The 19,308-nt window shown below is 37.8% G+C and overlaps 5 protein-coding genes and 2 pseudogenes across 7 annotated transcripts; 3 read left to right on the top strand and 4 right to left on the bottom strand.

The window, feature by feature from the left end:
- The first annotated feature begins 82 nt into the window (after window positions 1–82).
- LOC104755910 (cinnamoyl-CoA reductase 1) lies at window positions 83–3,600 on the top strand. The gene is made up of 5 exons (XM_010478395.3): window positions 83–545; window positions 702–856; window positions 1,256–1,441; window positions 1,582–1,934; window positions 3,104–3,600. The coding sequence occupies exons 1-5, from the start codon at window positions 413–415 to the stop codon at window positions 3,306–3,308; spliced, it is 1,032 nt and encodes a 343-aa protein (XP_010476697.2). The 5' UTR covers window positions 83–412; the 3' UTR covers window positions 3,309–3,600.
- On the bottom strand, window positions 3,494–6,379 carry LOC104755908 (metal transporter Nramp6-like; annotated as a pseudogene). Its single transcript, XR_015587679.1, has 13 exons — window positions 6,222–6,379; window positions 6,007–6,085; window positions 5,860–5,900; window positions 5,685–5,763; window positions 5,501–5,605; window positions 5,276–5,385; window positions 4,987–5,168; window positions 4,841–4,910; window positions 4,586–4,759; window positions 4,394–4,498; window positions 4,185–4,316; window positions 4,007–4,102; window positions 3,494–3,920 (listed from the first exon to the last, which is right to left on the bottom strand). The product of XR_015587679.1 is annotated as a metal transporter Nramp6-like (transcript).
- Window positions 6,380–7,848: 1,469 nt separating this feature from the next.
- LOC104755913 (uncharacterized) lies at window positions 7,849–10,306 on the bottom strand. The gene is made up of 5 exons (XM_010478398.3): window positions 9,470–10,306; window positions 8,929–8,986; window positions 8,757–8,840; window positions 8,497–8,638; window positions 7,849–8,389 (listed from the first exon to the last, which is right to left on the bottom strand). The coding sequence occupies exons 1-5, from the start codon at window positions 9,936–9,938 to the stop codon at window positions 8,090–8,092; spliced, it is 1,053 nt and encodes a 350-aa protein (XP_010476700.1). The 5' UTR covers window positions 9,939–10,306; the 3' UTR covers window positions 7,849–8,089.
- Window positions 10,307–10,571: 265 nt separating this feature from the next.
- On the top strand, window positions 10,572–12,745 carry LOC104755912 (photosynthetic NDH subunit of subcomplex B 1, chloroplastic-like; annotated as a pseudogene). Its single transcript, XR_015587680.1, has 7 exons — window positions 10,572–11,219; window positions 11,313–11,463; window positions 11,554–11,744; window positions 11,815–12,072; window positions 12,162–12,267; window positions 12,340–12,425; window positions 12,500–12,745. The product of XR_015587680.1 is annotated as a photosynthetic NDH subunit of subcomplex B 1, chloroplastic-like (transcript).
- On the bottom strand, window positions 12,640–15,711 carry LOC104755911 (putative cyclic nucleotide-gated ion channel 7). The gene is made up of 6 exons (XM_087497222.1): window positions 15,330–15,711; window positions 14,673–15,249; window positions 14,382–14,594; window positions 13,998–14,311; window positions 13,573–13,921; window positions 12,640–13,495 (listed from the first exon to the last, which is right to left on the bottom strand). The coding sequence occupies exons 1-6, from the start codon at window positions 15,374–15,376 to the stop codon at window positions 12,773–12,775; spliced, it is 2,223 nt and encodes a 740-aa protein (XP_087353348.1). The 5' UTR covers window positions 15,377–15,711; the 3' UTR covers window positions 12,640–12,772.
- A 252-nt stretch (window positions 15,712–15,963) lies between these two features.
- Window positions 15,964–16,705, top strand: LOC104755914 (uncharacterized). Its single transcript, XM_010478399.3, has 2 exons — window positions 15,964–16,186; window positions 16,449–16,705. Exons 1-2 carry the CDS (start codon window positions 16,015–16,017, stop codon window positions 16,538–16,540), a joined length of 264 nt encoding a protein of 87 aa, XP_010476701.1. The 5' UTR covers window positions 15,964–16,014; the 3' UTR covers window positions 16,541–16,705.
- A 21-nt stretch (window positions 16,706–16,726) lies between these two features.
- LOC104755915 (magnesium transporter MRS2-1) lies at window positions 16,727–19,282 on the bottom strand. The gene is made up of 7 exons (XM_010478400.3): window positions 18,920–19,282; window positions 18,767–18,813; window positions 18,621–18,671; window positions 17,869–18,478; window positions 17,304–17,765; window positions 17,169–17,216; window positions 16,727–17,086 (listed from the first exon to the last, which is right to left on the bottom strand). Exons 4-7 carry the CDS (start codon window positions 18,457–18,459, stop codon window positions 16,856–16,858), a joined length of 1,332 nt encoding a protein of 443 aa, XP_010476702.1. The 5' UTR covers window positions 18,460–18,478; window positions 18,621–18,671; window positions 18,767–18,813; window positions 18,920–19,282; the 3' UTR covers window positions 16,727–16,855.
- Between the last annotated feature and the right edge of the window lie 26 nt (window positions 19,283–19,308).

Here is a 19,308-nt window from a genome sequence, read left to right on the forward strand (position 1 = left end):
CAATAGATATAAATATAATACCCAGGTTAAAATGATTGTAGGTATCATTTAAATATACAGTATTGTCCAAGATTATGAGTTTGTCTAAAGATAATATTTTCTTTTTTAATAAGGGGGTATATAGTTCCAAATGTTTCTTCTTCCTCCACCAACCCCTCTTTCTATAAATTTTGTTTTCAATAATAATAATTATATAATTATACTTTTTCTAAGATAATGTGAATAAAAATATAGACAAAAAACATTATCTAATAATTACCATTGTTAGGTGAACTTGGCAAGTTTGTAAATATAAAGATAACTTACCTTTTCGGTCTTTATATAATACGAAACGTAACTCGATTTGTAACTACGCATTCTCTTCTCACAACACCTAAGCTCTTGTTATACTTTCTTTCGATCATCGGGGAATATGCCAGTCGACGAAACATCATCGGCAGGGAAAACCGTTTGCGTCACCGGAGCCGGTGGATACATCGCTTCTTGGATAGTTAAGTCACTTCTTGAGAGAGGCTACACAGTCAAAGGAACCGTACGGAATCCAGGTCCGATATATATTATATTCGTTTTTTACTCATTATATATAAAAACCATAATAATAATCTAAGTTCTTAATAAGGTCAATTTTATTATTTGTTGTATTTGACAATTGGGATTTGTTTTTAAAGTTTATTATTATTATTATTATTATTTTCTTGAAGATGATCCAAAGAATACACATTTGAGAGAACTAGAAGGAGCAAAGGAGAGACTGGTTCTGTGCAAAGCAGATCTTCAAGACTACGAGGCTCTTAAAGCGGCGGTTGATGGTTGCGACGGTGTCTTTCATACGGCTTCTCCGGTCACTGACGATCCCGTAAGTAATTTCTTCTTGGGTTTTCTATATCCTTCTTGCATTTTCTGTGGCTTACAAAGAGAATTGAATAAAAGTTAAAGGACCTTTGTTGGTAATAAAATTATATAAATATGGTAGTGGAGCTGATTTACTTTACGTTCTTTTTGTCGTTCCTTAATTACACACCACCTGCCGCTATCGAAAATGCTATCATGAAAATTACATAAACTTTAGTATTATTGTTCAGTGGGGTATATATGTTCGTATTGGTCAATGATGACATATCCGAGAAAGTCATTATCTTTGTTTTTCTTGTAAAGAAATTTTATTTATTGCATGAAAAGACTTCAAAATGAAGAAAAAGATGGTTAATAAGAGTTTTGATGTTGGAGTGAATATTAATTAATTATTAATCTTCAGGAGCAAATGGTTGAGCCGGCCGTGAACGGAGCCAAGTTCGTAATTAATGCTGCGGCTGAAGCTAAGGTTAAGCGTGTCGTCATCACTTCCTCTATTGGTGCCGTCTACATGGACCCTAACCGTGACCCTGACGCAGTCGTTGACGAAAGTTGTTGGAGTGATCTTGACTTCTGCAAAAACACCAAGGTCTTCTTGCTTTTTTTTTTAATTTCTCTCTCTGACTACTAATTTAAGCCTTAAAACACTATTTCTTTTGTTTTCTTGTGCTTTGGTTTTAATGTGAAAATATATCTGTTATATGAAAACTTTGAAATGTGTTTTTGTAGAATTGGTATTGTTACGGTAAGATGGTGGCGGAACAAGCGGCGTGGGAGACAGCAAAAGAGAAAGGTGTTGACTTGGTGGTGTTGAATCCGGTGCTTGTTCTTGGACCACCATTACAGCCGACGATCAACGCCAGTCTCTTCCACGTCCTCAAATATCTAACCGGCTCGGCTAAGACTTACGCTAACTTGACTCAGGCTTATGTGGATGTTCGCGATGTCGCGCTGGCTCATGTTCTTGTCTATGAGGCACCATCGGCCTCCGGGCGTTATCTCCTTGCCGAGAGCGCGCTTCACCGCGGTGAAGTTGTTGAGATTCTAGCTAAGCTATTCCCGGAGTATCCACTTCCCACCAAGTAAGTAACTAAAACTTTGCTTTTAGCATTTCAGTATTGTCTAACTAATGTCTCGTTTAAGAATTTACTAATTATTTAAGGTTAGTTTTACTTAAAAACGAGAATCATATTATAAAACTGAAAACTTTTTGAAAGTGGTAAAACATAATCCATTTGAAACATCTGAAACATATAACCAACTTGAAAGATATCAAGCATTATTTATTAATGTGGTCCAATATATATATATATATATATATATATATATATTTAATTTTTCTTCTCATTTGAAACGACAAATCCAATTTAATGTGTGCACGCCATCTCGTAGTATCAGCTATTTATTTAGGACGAATGATGATACACTTGGCACCCATGCATCAATAACGCCTAGTAACCTCAGAGATGCATGATTTCACACTTACTTGAGTAAAAATGAAAACAAAAAAAGCAAATAACGTCTTTTAGTCACGATGTTAGGTCTTGTGTATCAATTAAGCAATGACCGGTCTCAAGTACTCTGCTTTATATAACTATCATTATTTTTTTTTTAATTGGTATTAAGACTTTTTAGTATACAAATGCATAACAAGAATAAGTCGTCAGTCGTCACCAACACTAATCAGTAAACATATGAACACTTAAAGCTGATTATGACGAGAATCTGACGTCACTTAGAGCGTCTTCGCTAATTTGACATAGCTTTTTATCGTCAAAAAAAAAAAGTACAATACAATTTCTTTATTTTCTGACCATGTGAGAATGTTTCTTTTCTTCTTTTTATCTCTTCTTTTTTGATATCACTGACTTTGATAATAAAACCAATGATGGCTGTGAGTTTGGTCCCATGATCCTTTTTCGATCGCTTGTGGTGAAAGTTGGTATACCCAACAACTCACACCATAAGGCATAAGTCCAAGTCCACTCCTCACCAACCGCTGACGTGGATACTATTGAAACCATAAGATGATATGCACAACACACAACATATTATGAGTTGAAAAGAAACGGTAGTTGTAATGGAGCTAGTCTTTGCTCTTTGTCTGACTTTAATTAGACAATTTTTGGGTCGCTTTAGAGTGAATAATGTTCAACTAAGATAGTGCCAAATCCCCAAATAATTGACCCAAGTAAAATAAAAGATTGTGGTAAGTAACAACGATGTTTGACTTGTGTAATAATGTTTTCAGGTGCAAGGACGAGAAGAACCCTAGAGCCAAGCCATACAAATTCACTAACCAAAAGATTAAGGACTTAGGCTTACAGTTCACATCCACCAAGCAAAGCCTCTACGACACAGTCAAGAGCTTGCAAGAGAAAGGTCATCTTCCTCCTCCTCCCCCTCCTTCAACTTCACAAGAATCCATCGAAAACGGCATCAAGATCGGTTCTTGAAAAGCTTATTCCCTCAAGTTTCCTAAGCCATTGATATTACTTTTGTTTTATCATTATTAAAAAAAAAAACAAGATACTGATCTTTGTTTCTTGTCTCTGGTTATGTGAAACCTCTGTTTCAAAATGTCTTGTGATCTGGTTATGAATCTATATGCTCGGATCTTTAGCCAAACCGTTTTGATGGATTTTGTAGAAAAGGCTTCATGTTTAATCTATGTAATAGATTACACCAAGTCATGTTTAATCTATGTAATAGATCACAATAAGTAAACAATGTTTCTTCCATCTTAAATTATATAATTCTTCAACTTAAGTCGCCTGCTACTCTATTAGGTAACCGCATGTTCACAATGTCTTCTCTAGGAAGTGTTTCTGCGGTCTGAGAGTTATCAGAAGGGAGATACTGTGCGGAGGACTCTCTGTTTTTACGGAGAACAAGGTAACCAATGGCAGCTAAGTAAAGGGCAATGCCAGAGAATCCAAGAATGCTAGGAAGACAATGGCTACAAGCTTCATGTGACCATGGAGAAGCAGCTTGATGAAGCTGCTTACTAGATAGTATATGTTTATGCCCATAATAAGTCCACCAATGATCCAAGTCACAGCTGAAATCTACACAAAAACCGCAGGATTAGTTAAATTTTGTTCCTTCGATCGATGTTACTGATATATAAAGAGAAGTGAAGTTGATTTATTACCAGAAGTGAATTGGCGTGTGAGCCCATCTTGGTTTTGCTGCTTGTGAATTTGAGAAGTGGGACTAAAGCAAATGGGAGTTCAAAGGATAAGATCATCTGCAAACAGATTATAAGATGATTAGTGTTAAGAATGTATATATGATTCAGAGATTAGAGTTTGAGTTACCGGGGGTTATACCGAGGCAATGATGATTAACTTTCCAGCACCAGCTGAGCCACCTATGAGAGCAACGATCAAACTTGGGATTATAGCTAAGCATCTTGTTAAGAAGTTTCTAAGCCATGGTCGTAGTCTTAAATTAAGAAACCCCTGTGGGAAAATAAGAACAAGATTTAGACACAAGTTAGGACTAATTAGGAGCGCATATATCTGGAATTTGGTCACACCTGCATAACGTATTGTCCAGCATATGTTCCGGTTATTGTTGAACTCTGACCAGAAGCAAGCAACGCAATTGCAAATATCTTTGAGCTCCATTTTCCCACAACGTTCTGTGAGACCACAAGAAGATAGCAAGACGTCTTATATATCTATAATCTTGTCAAAAGTTGTGCTATAAACTGAACCAAAACCTATACCCTTAGCAGAAATGAAGCTTTGTTTAAATCCAAATCTTCACAACTTGCTCGATCTTCTGGACTTAAGTCTGGGGCATTACAAACTGCACCACTCACTGCTATCACAGAGACATTTATGAGAAATGCCACTGAAAGTGCTAATCCGCTTTCGATCAAGTAATACCGACAAGCTTCCTGTAAATAAAAATGAGGAACTTACAGACTCATAACGACCAACCATGAGAATGTATGTATGATATATAGGTGATAAGTTACCTTGATGCCGGGCACTGAACGAGGAATCTTTCTAGAGAGAACTAAAGCAGAGTGGAGAAAGAGATTGTGCCTGTGAAATAAGCAAAAACAGATGAGGAATTTTCGTAATTTGGTTGAGGCGGAAAGAGAGACAGAGAGTTGCTTACGGCATAACCATGGCACCGAGGAGAGAGATCGCTAAACCAGTTGCACCGTTACCCTTTAACTGAGGAACAAAGAGACCATACAGGACTTCTTTAGGGTCTGGTTTTGAGTAATGAAGCTCAACAAAGAAGCATATAGCAATGGTGAACACAAGAAACGCGATCAAGAACTCGAGCTTCCTAATCTGTAAGGATATTAAAAACAACCAACATACAAATTTTAGAGACTTGAAAGCCACATGAAAACAGATAAAGAGTTAAAAAAAAACATAACAAATGTAAAAGTAGATACCCCATATCGTTGAAGTGCTAGAAGAATCAATGTACTAAGTCCAGTGAGAAGAACACCAATCCAAACCGGGATATTGAAAAGCATGTTTAAAGCAAATGCTGTTCCAATCACTGCATACAAAGAAAACCAATGAATTGATTGATTCATTAATCAACATTTGTTTGATAAATTAACAGAATGAGAATACTCCCATCATCACTGCAACAAAAGTAAGAAAACACATGCCTTCAGGAATGTCACAAGCGACAACAGCGATTTCAGCTACTACCCATAACATAAAGTTTGGAACTTTGGAGTATTCAGCTCTACAATGCTCTGCTAAGTGCTTTCCTGCGATCACCATTGATGTATATAAAGACTAGACTAGAATAGAAGAAAGACTTTGTTCAGTATATTTTAGGATTTAAACCTGTGACGACACCAAGATTTGCAGCAAGAGACTGAATAACCAAAGCTGCACATGACGCCACCAATATGATCCAGAGCAACTGTTTAATGTGACCAAGAAACGAGTAATGAAAAAATCAACAAAGACAAAGAACGTAAAGGTTACACATTTATGAGCTCTTGATTATGTAACGCACCTCATACTTGTATTGAGCTCCTGATTGCAAATCAGTCTCAACTGTAACAACAAATAAGCATAGTTTATGTGTTTCTGTGTAAATTTAAAGCGTTACACATGTACTTTTATGAATTATGTATAGTATCTACGGAAAGTGGAATCTTACAGTTTCCAGGATCAATGTAAGCAATTGAGACGAGAAAGCCAGGGCCTAAGTATGAGAAGAAGTTTTTCCAGCTCTTCTTCTGCATGTATTGATAAAAGAAACAATAACATTATACTATTAAAACCACAAGTCAGTACTGAATCCTTAGAAAAAAAAAAAACAACTCTTGTCCACTTCGAAGGCCATTGAAAGAAAAAAAAGAAAAAGAGAAAGACCTCAGGGACAACAATCTGATTAGAATCAGAGTTTTCGATGAGAGGAGAGTTTGAGAAACTTGGGTTGCCCCCACTTGCTGTTGCAGCCGCCATCGCCTTTCTCTCTTCTCTCTCTCTCTCTCTCTGTCTACAACAGAAAGAAAAAGTATGCAGAGATACATATACACGTGTTTTGGTCAAATGTAAGAGACAATTTAATTAATAAGAAATCTCATTTAAAATCTCTTTCTCTTTTTTAGTCAAAAAATCTCTTTTTTTTTTTTTTCGGGTAATGAATTCTCATTGAAATATGTTTCTTTTTTTTCATTAATGCAATTGCCAAAACTACTTTTTTTTTTTTTTTGGGGAAGAATTTGATAAATGAATGCATCGGCAATCTACAAATACATATGTGGATATTTCGATAATGTATCACAAATTCCCTCTTTCTCATCAATAAGTCAAACTTTTAGTTTATGAAAAATTATTAAGAAACTCTTAAGTTATACTTTTAATATATGATGTTTTAACTAAAGCACGTAAATTAAAAATTATTTACTTTTAACAAGTTGAACCAATCAAAAACAATACTACACAATATAAAATATTAAACTAATCTAAAAGTTGCATGGAAACTTTAAAATATCTTATATTATGAAAAAAAAACTTCTCTAAAACATTTTATATTTTGAAACGGAGAGAGTATTAGTATTCTTTCTTCCATTTGTTAAAATTAGGGAAGTTAAATTACGTAGGAAAAACTGATTCAGATCAATTTCTTTTTTATAAAACTAATAGCACATGAATGATACGTAAAAGAAACTTTCAACAGCTGTTGTTCATCAGCTTAACAAACTAGTAATAGCAAAAAGCCAATTCGTATTAGAAAAGTTCACTAATAATAATAATGATAACAGATTAACAAAAGAAGAAGAGATTGTAAAAATGGCTAACCTTAACGGTGAAAAGATGGAGCCCCACAAGGAAGTGCGCGTGGTGAGGATCTATGCGAAGTGGGATCTATCACCATCCCACTTTTTTTTTATTTTGGTAAAGATTCGATAGTCAACAACACTCTATACTTGTTCTTTTTTTTGGGCAACACTCTATTACTTGTTTCTATTTTATAATCGACACGTAACAAAAATCATTGACGACATATCAAGATTCACGGACACCTAATTTTGTAGTATAATATATATAGCTCTTCAATTTAAATAGCTGAGGAAATAATACATATAGATTGTTATTTTTGTACTTCTTTGTTGAGACTTCTCATGTAATTTGACTAAGATGCCTACTACCATAGGCTATATAACAACACACACGAACCATTGGTTTCAATTACAAATGTCAGAAAATCCCAAGTGAACTAAAAGAATATGCCCAAAGATGAATTCGACGTCCACAATGCACGGCCGTTATTCATCAAGAATGTTATTTTTTTTCATTTACAGTTCGGTAATAAAAAACAATCTAAGATCAAATTACTTTTTTCTTAAATTTTTAAATGATGTAATGTAACTTAACGAATACAGCTTCTCCTTCTCTAAAGTTAAGCATCATAGACCATAATGAAACATGTGTACCCCATTCGACCATACCATAGCCTATAAGTAAATCATTTGGTATTTTGGTTAATGAAGAATTTTAAAACGTAGCATGTAATCGATTCACGGAGATACGTCCGGTCTAACAGTTTCATGGCGACATCCTATTATGCTAAACCGATTACCACAAAAAAAAAACATCTATACAACGAAAAAGAAAAAAACACTTCACCGTAACAAAACCTCGTTGTGTCAATATAATCTTCGAAAGCAAAAGCAAAACAACATCGGTACTCAAAATACGTTAATTAGCTTGTTTTCAGAAATAGCTCTTCTATGTCACTCTCGCTCGTTTTTCTTCTTGGCCTTGGTTGTTATCGTCTCTGCATCTACGCAACAGTCTTGGTATCTGAAGCACCCTATGAGATGATCGTTTGTGAGCCCAACTGCTTGCATGAATGAGTAAATTACCGTTGGACTAACGCTGCGAAAGCCTCTGCGTACTAGATCTTTGCTTATAAACTCAGCTTTCGATGTCTTCACGGGGACTTGCCGTTGATACCTGAATTGGCTCTGTGTAGGCTTATTGTTCACAAAGTTCCACATGTACTTCCTAAAGGATCCGTATTCAGCTATAATCTGTATTTAAGTTAAGAATCAACAGCCAGAGAGATTGTTACATTTAGAGGAGTTATAAGCTTTTTTTACTAGTATAGATCAGTAAGTGTGAGGCTACGCAATGTTACCTTGCGCACATGGCGTGAGTTATCGAGGATTGACCGTATCTTGACCTCTGATAGTAAGGAAATGGCAGCAGTGCCAGGCGCTATTAACTTTTTGTCATTCAATTCAGAAACAGCAACTGGATCGAAGTCCATGAAAATTTCCCTGTTTTCAAGTAAGAAGCAAATTAAGCAATATGAGAGATCAGAACTACTACTAGCTTGGTATCAGAAGTTCATATTGCGATTTCAAATTCGGATTACAAAGAACTTGGTATGGTTACCTGAGTAATTGTCTTCTGGAGAGAATGTCGGTCCAGGAGAGTTCGGCTAGAGCACCAGAGAGGCACAATAACTCGAAAAGCTTCCTACAAAAGTTTAACCAAGTGATAAGAGACTCTTATAATTACAGAGGGCATCTCTGATTAAAGTAAAAGAGTTAAGGATGACACATACTTGTCGTCATGTACCGGAATTCCCCATTCTTCGTCGTGGAAAGCAACATAGCATGGGTCTATACAAGAAAGAAAAACACAACATTATTAGTCAATTACAGCCGAGAAAGATATGGGATATAAGAGATCAACAAAGAGTACTGGCAAGCGCCTCTTAGCATGGAAGTTAGATATCTTGAACAATAAGAAGTTAAAACATCTAGAAGGGAACTTCAGGACAACCTATATACTACATAAGTTATGTAGCAAATTATCTACACAATGCTCACTGAACAAAGTACAGAGCAATTCAAGCATTTTGTTGACCATTGTGTTACTTCACTATCCTCATACACAGAAGACAACAATTAGATCAAACAAAAAACACCTATTAAAATCAGTCTCATTGATTCAACCAGATAACTTCATCGTGTCTTCACTGATTCAGAAAATCAGGTCAAACTCAATCTCACATTCACATTCTTGCGCATTTCTACATCTAAAGACAAAAACTCTTGCATTATGAAATAGGTGAGATTAGTAGGTCAAAAACTGATTATTACCAGCTTTAGGTGTGATCCAAGCACACCTTTTACGGCCATCAGCAAAGCAATCACCAGCAACTTTCTCCTCTTCCTTCCCAACACTGAGCTTCCTCGTGGAAGAGACAGCTCCACTTCTCCTCACAACCTTCTTACAGCTGGAAGAAGACGCCACACTCACAGGCGATGACTCGCAGGAAGAAGAAGCGTCAGAGGAATACGAAGCAGTCATGGAGGCACTGTTTTTCCTCAGAATCGAAGAGCAAAGAGACGAGCATTGCTTCAGAGTCGTCCTTGGCGAAGCCGGAGTAGTTGATTTCTTCGTTTTATCATCTTTTGACTCGATGATGGTCGTCTTCTCCATCATCGGCTTCTCCAATTTCATCCCCGGTGGTTTCCTCTGCAGCTTGTTGTTCCCAGTAGGACCAAGAACTGATCGGAATTCTCGTTCACCGGAATCTACGGACCGGAATCGAGGTGGAACCGACATTGACCCGATTCTCACAGATCTAACACTAGATCACAACTAGAATCAAAATTGGTAATTTAAACAGTCTCGAAACCAATTTCAAGAGATTATATATCAAAAGCCCTAGACTTTACAGCTACATTACCACCCAAAATGATAACTTTTTTTTTTTGGTCACCGCTAAATATCTTATTTTTAGGGAATCTTCTAGCAAAACAAAGCCAAGTTACTTGCTTTGTTCACGAGAAGAAAAAAAAAGTATGGTTAGAATACAATGAGAGAAGCTGACGAAACACACACACAAAATAAAATCTTGGAACAGTGAAGAAGAAGAAAAAACCCTTTTGACTTCAGGGAAAAAAAAAGAAGAAGCTTTTCTGATCGGAGACGAAACGAATCAAATCGAAAGAGAGAGAGAGAGAGAGAGAGAGAGAGAGAGAGGAGAGAGAGGAGAAGAAAAGGTCGTTCACCAGTCACCGCTTAACACGTCACAATTTGGTTCTTCCGCCTTCTTTTTTTCTGATCTTTTGTTCCTCGACCCGGCAATGGAAACGGGTAACTTATTTCTCGACCCGACTTGAATTAAATTGGTTTTTAATCTGAGATTTGTTTACTGTAAAGTTACTACTAATTAATGCTTCTGCAATTAGGAATGTTTTGCGCGTGCATATCATTATCAACCCATATCAAGACAAAAGTTTTAATTAATCGAACAGAGAATAAGATTTTTGTAAGTACTAATTGCCAATTTGCCATAACCAAAAAATTTAATTAGATGAGAATTTTCTTCTACGGTCGGAAAATAGCCACAAAAGGGACCCACTTATCCTAAGTTTTCTCTTTTCTTTCACAAACAAAAACATTTAAAAATCCAAACTTTGTTTCTTTGGCTCAAAAGACCTCTCTCTCTAATGGCTTCACTTCCTCTGTTACCCAAACCCATTTCACCATTCTTCAATACGCCGCCGTTTCCCACCACCAAACCACTTGTCTTCCTTCAAACTCGCCTTACTTCGAGATCCTTAGATGTATCGGTCAATCTCAAGAAGAAGAAGAACGAATGGCTCGACCCGTTTGATAGCGGTGAAGACCCGGATAACGAATACGGGTCCTTGTTCGTCGACGGGAAACAAGACGAGGATCCACGACCACCGGATAATCCTGATAACCCTTATGGTTTCTTGAAGTTTCCCAAGGGTTACACCGTCGAGCTCGCTTCTTTGCCTTTAAAAATCAGAGGAGATGTTAGACGTTGTTGCTGCGTTTACTCTTTTTCCCCACTATTCAGCTACTCAAAGACAGGTAACATTGAGCCAACCCCTTTGACCTTTTCAAAACCTTAAGTTATTATGTAATGCAGAACATTGTCCGTTCGTTTCATGTTGTTTTTGTAAGGTATCCTGGTGTTCAGGTAGATGTACTAACGACTGAAAGAGGTAAACAAACATTCGAGTTAAACAAAAACGTGAGATGGGCAAATGTGTATGATCCAGATGATCATTGGCCTGAACCAGCTGAATACACTGACATGATCGGAATTCTCAAAGTTTGTAACTTTTACAAATTTTTCAACCTTCGTTTTATATCTTTCCGTTATCAGACTAGTTAATTAACTTTTCTTGAAGTCATGTTTCAGGGAAGGTACTATGACATGATTCTGTCCACGAAGCTGGCAGGGTTAGGCCACGCAGCGTTTTTGTTCATGACAACGGCTCGAGACAGAGTTAGTTACATTTACCCGAATGTTAACTCTGCTGGAGCTGGTCTGATGCTGTCTGAAACCTTTACCGCAGAAAATACCAACCTTTCAGAATTAGGTTATAGCATGTGAGTTCCTTGAAACCGACGTAACTGCATATTTTTTCCCGCAGTACAAATTGACTGTTGATGGTTTCAGGTATGATCAGATGGAAGATTGGTTAGGAAAACCGTTTAGGAGTGTTCCAAGGACTCCTGTGCTGCCGCTTAGAGTATCGATTTCGCGGAAATTGAAAGAGGTTGTGGCTGAGAAGTACAGGAATGCTGGAGCAGCCACAGGGAAGTTTATAGTAATTCATGGGATTGAATCAGATTCAAAGGCATCAATGCAATCAAAAGGAGATAGTGATAGTTTACTTTCACTTGAAAAATGGGCTAAGATTGTAAAGGGTATAAGGTAACTAACTATACACCTTTTCAAAATGTAATGTTTTTGTTTTGATGAGATTGAAATTTCCTCTGAGACATGATTCTGGAAAATGCCAGGGGATACAAACCGCTCTTTGTGATTCCACATGAGAAAGATAGAGAAAACGTTGAAGATTTTGTTGGTGATGATACATCTATGGTGTTCATCACAACACCAGGACAGGTATGCATGCAGATTTGTCTGTATTAATTATGAGCAAAGTTGAATTGACTTATCTTACTTGATGTTACTTAGTTGGCTGCTCTGATAAACGATTCTGCTGGAGTTATTGCTACAAACACAGCTGCGATTCAACTAGCTAATGCGCGAGACAAACCTAGGTGAAACTATCTGATTAAGATAAAGAGTGATCAATGTTTTCAAGAATTGACCTGTGTGTGCTTCTTTTTTCCAGTATTGGGTTGTTCGCTTCAGAAGAGAAAGGGAAGCTCTTTGTACCATACGCAGAAGAGAAGAACAACTGTGTAATTGTTGCTTCGAAGACCGGTAAACTAGCAGATATCGACATAGGAACTGTTAAAAACGCAATGCAGGTTTTTGAAGGATCATTGGCTCTCGTGTAGATAATCTTACAGTTTCTGAAACAAGTTATATATATAGAATTTATGTGTATAAATCAATTATAAAGTCTCTGTTCTGATGTTGGCCTCTCTGCACAAGAATTGGATTACTCGGCACCAAAATCAGGTTCCGGAGGCTTTTGCAGATTCAGCAAGCTCTTTGAACTCTCTGAGGTCCTTCTTCTGTGCCCTTTCAAAGCATTAGCAGCAAATCTTGATGCTAATATCGTTGAACGCAGCCTAGAAGAAGACTCACTTCTAGTGATAAGCATAGGCCTCTTGTCACTTTCGTCATCATAGTCATCTTCATCATAACCCATTTCTTCTTCTTCTTCTTCAAGACGTCTCAGTTCAGCGTTTTTCCTTCTCGAATAGCGACGCCAAGCAGCTTGGATGAAGCAAGAAGCCCAAGTTCTCCATTGCTGAGAGTAGAACCTAAAAGTTTGTTGAACCTGTCGACTATGAAGTCTCCTAAACTGACTTGCTACAAACTTCAGCTCTTCAGCTTCAAGAGCGAACGCCTCTACTTCAGTAAGAGCCTTCACTGTTCTTGTGGAAGAAGGTAAGTTTGAGCCTGCTTTAGGGTCAAGTGCCCATGTCAGAAGCTCTTCACCACAAAAGTCTCCTTCTTTCAGTAACCCTCTATTGAAGAAGCCACTTCTTCCTCCATCTGTTGTTACACTCTCTAACCGACCTCGGATTATGAACATCATTTCGTTAACCGGGTCTCCTTCACGCACAATGTATGTGCTTTCCGTGTATAGACTCGGCTTTAACCTCTCGCAGATCGCGTCAAGTAATCTTTCATCCATATTAGCAAACAGAGGAACCTGCAGAAACAGAACACATAGTTAATAAGTTAGTATATGAAGCAATTTTTTTAGCATTCTGATTCTAAAAACTTTACCCTTCTAACTAAATTCAGACATAGATGGCGTTTGATGTCTCTCCTGAGATCCTTAGGTAAACTCTGGACTATGTTTTCTTCGTCGACACCTCTTGTCTCTAACCATTTGTATTGATCATAGCGTCTGACTCTTTCCCTCAGATTTTGTGGAAGTGACCTGTGATGCATCCACTGTTCGGAGTCACGCCTCTTGATCCTCATTTCCTCGAGACGAACAGTAAGTGACTGAAGATACGTCTGCATATTCCCGATTAGAAGCGCGAAGAGAAGAAGTCCAGCTATAGCAATCGCAATGGAAAACAAAACCTCTCCTGGAAATGTACTTGTTTGCAGCCCTTGACCTAACGTGCTGTTCAAGAAGACACCAAAATATATCAAAACTACTGCATAAGCTAACGGTTGATTCATCGATTGCAACGCCTTACCTGAGATTTTGAAGACCCCACCAAAGACAATAACAGAACTTGGAGAAAAATGATGTTGATGATACAATGCCTGAAGATATAGCTTGACCGTATATCCCATAGTTAAACTTTGAGTCATCTGCTTTAGCAGAACAATTGCTTTTGAGAAGCTCAGGGACTGTTTTGATCCATTCAGTGTCTCGGTTGCTCACAAATTTACTCCCACAATACAGAATCTGAACACAGAGTCGCGGATCTGGCTGGACTTTACAAGCAAATCTCCAACAAGTATCATTACGTTCCACTGACAACATGTACCAAAACGCTCCAGTTATCTGCAAGTGTATATAAATCATAAATAAATGTCTCAAAAGAAGAGTCATATATATACGTAGAGAAACTTACGTGGCTTGCAAGCATATACCAGAGGAGATAATAAGCAGCACCAGCCCATGCTCCTTCAGCAAAAGCTCCTGCAGTTTTCTTGAGTTCTGATGTTAATGGAATAAACCTAACGAACCTAGGAATATACTGCACGATCACAATGTTTAACAATGCTGTTTTCGTCGGTAACACATCTGATCCTTTCGACCCGTGAAGAAACTTCCACACAGCAATCTGAAACATCCACGCAAATTAAATATCATAACGAATCCATATTATAACCATCAAATGATATTTTTGACTCTGTTTTACCTGAGGTAAAGGAAGCACTGCAAGGAAATCAACGATGAAGTAACGGGTTAAGTAGCGTTCTGCTATCTTTGCAGGATCAATGACAAGCTCACCACGACCAAACACACGAGAAGAAGGAGCTATATAAGCTGTACGAAACTGAAGAGCCATCCGAGTCAAGTAGAAAACATCAACGATGGTTCTAAGAGTCGTGGTTGTAACAGCTAGTTTCGTGTCAATCCCTATACAGCTGCTTCCGGAATTATCGACAACGGGAAGATAGAAGAACAATGGATCAACCGAGACAGCTAAAATACAAGAAATGACGAACAATCTGTTCCATATAAGAAGTGTTTTGTCTTGAGGATCGAATATTTTCTTCTCTGTGATTCTCAAATCTTCTGGAAACACGGCTCTCGTAACCGATTTGCCGATGGTTATTAGACCTTCTGATCCGATTTTTTTGACTCCTTCCCTGAAAGATTTGGATGCTTTCTTCTTTTCTCCTCCTCCTCGATTCTTTAGGTTAAATCCGAAACAGTTTCCTTTCATCATCATTCCAGTCGCGGGAGAAGAAGTTGAATCTATATCATCTAACCTGTACATTCAAAGTTCATACGTCATTCAATAGATCTGAAGATAACAAAGACAAAAAAAAATATACTATTCGATTTTTACCTAACGAATTTTTCTCTCTGGCCGCTTATGTATTGTGATTTGTACATTTGTTCTCTGAGAAACAATCATACGCTTATCACCACAGATCTCGATTATATAAATATCAAAACTGGGGAAAAAAGGAGAGTCAAATAAGGAGAGCATCGAATGCAAAATACTTTTGCAGTGATTTCTAGTAAATATGGAAAAGTGTATGAATGAATCTTCTGGGGATTGAAGAAACTTGGGAAGGAAGAAATTGAAGATTCCTTCTTAGTTGTTGGTACCATAGATGGCGGATGAATGATTGACTGAGATTCGACCGTTGTGAAAGTTTGTTAAATTAATCATCATCATACACTAACCATGTTTTGATGAGGATTGAGGAGCGTATTTACCGCGTGATTTTGACGAGGCGCCAAGAGTTATTATAGCTCTCTCTTGTGTTGTTGTTGTGTCATTCACTGTACCTACCACGTATTTTGGGCTAAAATTGTAATTGTAGAAAGTTATAACGCTGTCCACTAATATGCAACAAAATATGGGGTTCAAAATGTTATTAATGACAAAAGAGAAAGTTTAATGTTGATGGGCCTTTAATTAAGGCCCATTAAAAACCTTACCACTCATACTTTAATTCTTGGATTGATAAACCAACCCTGTTGACTGGTGGGTGGGTAAGTAAAAGTTAAATCGAAATCTGAGGATGGGAAACGAGACGAAAACCAATGGCGGTGCTGCGGCGAGTATGGCCGGAGGCGGAGGATTCAGAGCTAAAATGGAACATTACGTTTACAGTGGTGAAAAGAAACACGTCATCGTTGGGATCGGAATCGTCTCGCTCATTTTCGGAGTTCCTTGGTATTTGATGACTCAAGGTCCGATCTCGACTCTCTATCTTTTAATAATATTTGTATATGCAAAGATGAATCAGTAGTTCTTGTGGATCCTGGGTTTCGAAAGAAGATGTTATAATCATGTTATAGGCTTGGCTGCTAGATAACACTGAATATATGGTATCTCAGTATTTCTGAAAATGGATCACATTGAATCTGTATATCGTTTCATCTGATTTTGGTTACAACTCATAGGGTTTACTCTGTTTAGGCTAAATCCTTGAACTTCTTTGGTTTCTTGCAGGGGCAAAGCATCAATCTCACCAAGATTACATGGACAAGGCTGATAAAGCTCGAAAAGCACGTCTCTCATCGTCTTCATCATCTAACAAGTAGTCTGTCTTGAAGTATTGAGTCACTGCTACACATGTTTAAAAAACTCAGTTTAAGATCTCTGAGGTTTTGTGGTTTAGATACCAAAGTCATTCCCATTTTCTTGAATTGTTTGACGCACAATGTTTGCTTATCCGTTTCTAAATAAAAAGATCAAAGATTCTATCACATTTGGATTGACAACCCCTATGATAAAAATGCTGAAGATTCCATTGTGAAAAGGAAACAAATCATTAATCTGTGTAAGCAACATAACAATTGAAGTTTATGTCTACTTTTCTGATGGAGGTGGTCACATTCATGTCTCTCTCTCTCTTCTTATAGAGGCATGAGTCTCCTATACTTGAAGAACCAGACGAATGCCGAAAAAATAACAAAGCCACATACTCCAGTGATTATGAGTACCCATCTGAATGCACCTGGCTGGTTGAAGAAGTCTATCTCAAAGTTCATCCCAAAGATCCCAGCTACGACCCCAAATATGGCTACAACAAATGTTGCAGTCGTAAGAAGCAACTCAAACTGGATCAGCTGATTCCGCACATTATCCTGCACAAAATCAAAGACTTTTGTCAGCAGGCTCTTATGGTTTCTCAAACTGAATGGAAAAGGTTGAATTTTGAGGTATTACCAGTTGAATGTTAATGAAATCCTCAGTGTCATCAATGTACTCCTTCAACTGTCAAGTTAAGAGATGGATACCGATGATTAGAGCTTCATAACAAAGAACTACAGAAAGTAAAATAGAGAGGAGGCGTTAAAGTACCGATGTCAATTTGTTTAGAGTGCTATCAATGACAACAAAATAAGCTTCCAGCAACATCTCTAGCTCTTCTATGTTCTCCTGGACGCCTTCTGAGCTCCTTGCACTGTCATGCCGGCTCCTCGCAATGCTCAAGCTTTTATCAAGTCTTCGGGAATCAGGTGGAGAAGAAACAGGAGAAACTGGTGCAGAAACAGATAGACCATCATTTGACCTGTAACCCATTATGGATTGGTCACCGTACAAAGATCCTTCCATTCTCTTCTTCTTCTCTGTTAGATACATTTCTGCCATATCTCCATCATCATCCATTAGCTGCTCGATCTCATCCCGAACCTTCTGAACTCTTCTTGTCAGTGCTACAAGCCTGCTTTTTAATCTACGTACACGCTCCAAGTTTAGTGTACTGATCTTTGAGGTAAGCTCATCTAACAACGGGTATGCCTCAATCTCCAACTCTGAAGCCTATAAAAGAAAGATAAAATTTAACCAACTTAGTGTGTATAAGTAAAAATCAAGCCTAGCATTAGTAAGGGGAGATCAAAGTTTAAGCTAAACTGTTACTAACCTGAGAGTCCAGAAAGGTACAAGCAGCTTCAAGGGCAATTTCAAGAGCTCTAAACTCGAAAGGTAAATAATCAGGGGATGAATTCTCAAAAGCATTGTCAAAACTCCTGCTCCTTCGCCTACTCAACTGGGAATTTTCCTCCTGCCACAGCTCACCAACAGCACTAGTCTTCAGCCTCTGCTGCAACTCAACAACATAACGCAGCACGTAGTTGTCAAGGGAATTGAGGAGCAGAACTTCGTCAGCAGTAATAATACAACGAATTTGCTCTAAGTTGACGACAATAGCCTTTTCACGGCCGAGGATAGTTGAGGGATACACAAATAAGGGATCAAGCAGCCTTAAATCACGGGCGGGCAAATCACATCTGCGCATCATAGTGAACTTGTCAACCTCCATGACCTGAGTATTGCCAGAAGTATCAACACGGATCCAAGACCGTAGGCCTTGTCCACGCTTCTTCAAACCCAAGACATCAACTCCGAGAAGGGGCGCTCTTCCAGATGCAGAAGGGCGAGATACAGCAGTATCTCTGAGGTTCATAGCTGAAGCAGGTCTTGGAGGAAGCAGCCGCTCTTTTAGTTCAGACATTGTTGACAATTCAAAAAAACTGAAAAATGCCAAACAATCACACAAATCAACAACATAAACAATCTAAAAAAAAACAGATACTTAGATTCAGATACCGAATTGCAAAAATAACCAAATACACTGCAAGCTATTCAAAACATAGGAAGCTAAATAACAAATACCAGTTAAAATCAAGGGTGATCTCGTCGTTGTTCTTACTCTATCCAAGCCAACTGTGACCAGAAAACAATAAACTAATCTCAGATTCCGATAAGTGATAGAAAAAATTTCGAAACTCAGAAGCAAACGAACCACCACAAAGACATACCAGAGCTAGAAACGCCGTAATAGCTTACCAGCCACCGGATCAAACAGCTACAGATTGGAAACAAAACAAACCCCAGAATCATTTCAATCGGTAAGAAGCGAGGAAAACCCCAAAAAAAAAAAAAAAAACCTAGCAGATGTATGTGAATTTTACCTCTGACACGGAGACTGGTTTCATCACTCAAGCTTAAACCAATGAAAATAAAATAGAGAGATTCATAACACCAAACGAAGAAGAAAAAAAAACCTAAGAGATCGATCGAAGCTTCTTGTAAGCAAAACACCGAATGGTTGGTTCGTCGGATATTGTTTTTCTTTATGTCGGAAAACAAAAGAGCGATGGAGACAAAAACACACGCAGGAAAAAAAAAAAAAAAAAAAAAGCTTTTCAATGAGTCGTGTGAGTTGTGGTGGTGAAATGATATGAGAGAGACTACTTTGAGGGTTAAACCGGAATGCTAACCGACCGACTTATAGTACAGTAGTTAATTTACCGGGTTACCTCTAACTACCCACTGATTTGTAGTAGTAGTATAATATCAT

Source organism: Camelina sativa, chromosome 17 (genome assembly GCF_030686135.1).
Source record: "Camelina sativa cultivar CO46 ecotype springtype chromosome 17, ASM3068613v1".
Classification (NCBI taxonomy): Eukaryota; Viridiplantae; Streptophyta; class Magnoliopsida; order Brassicales; family Brassicaceae; genus Camelina; species Camelina sativa.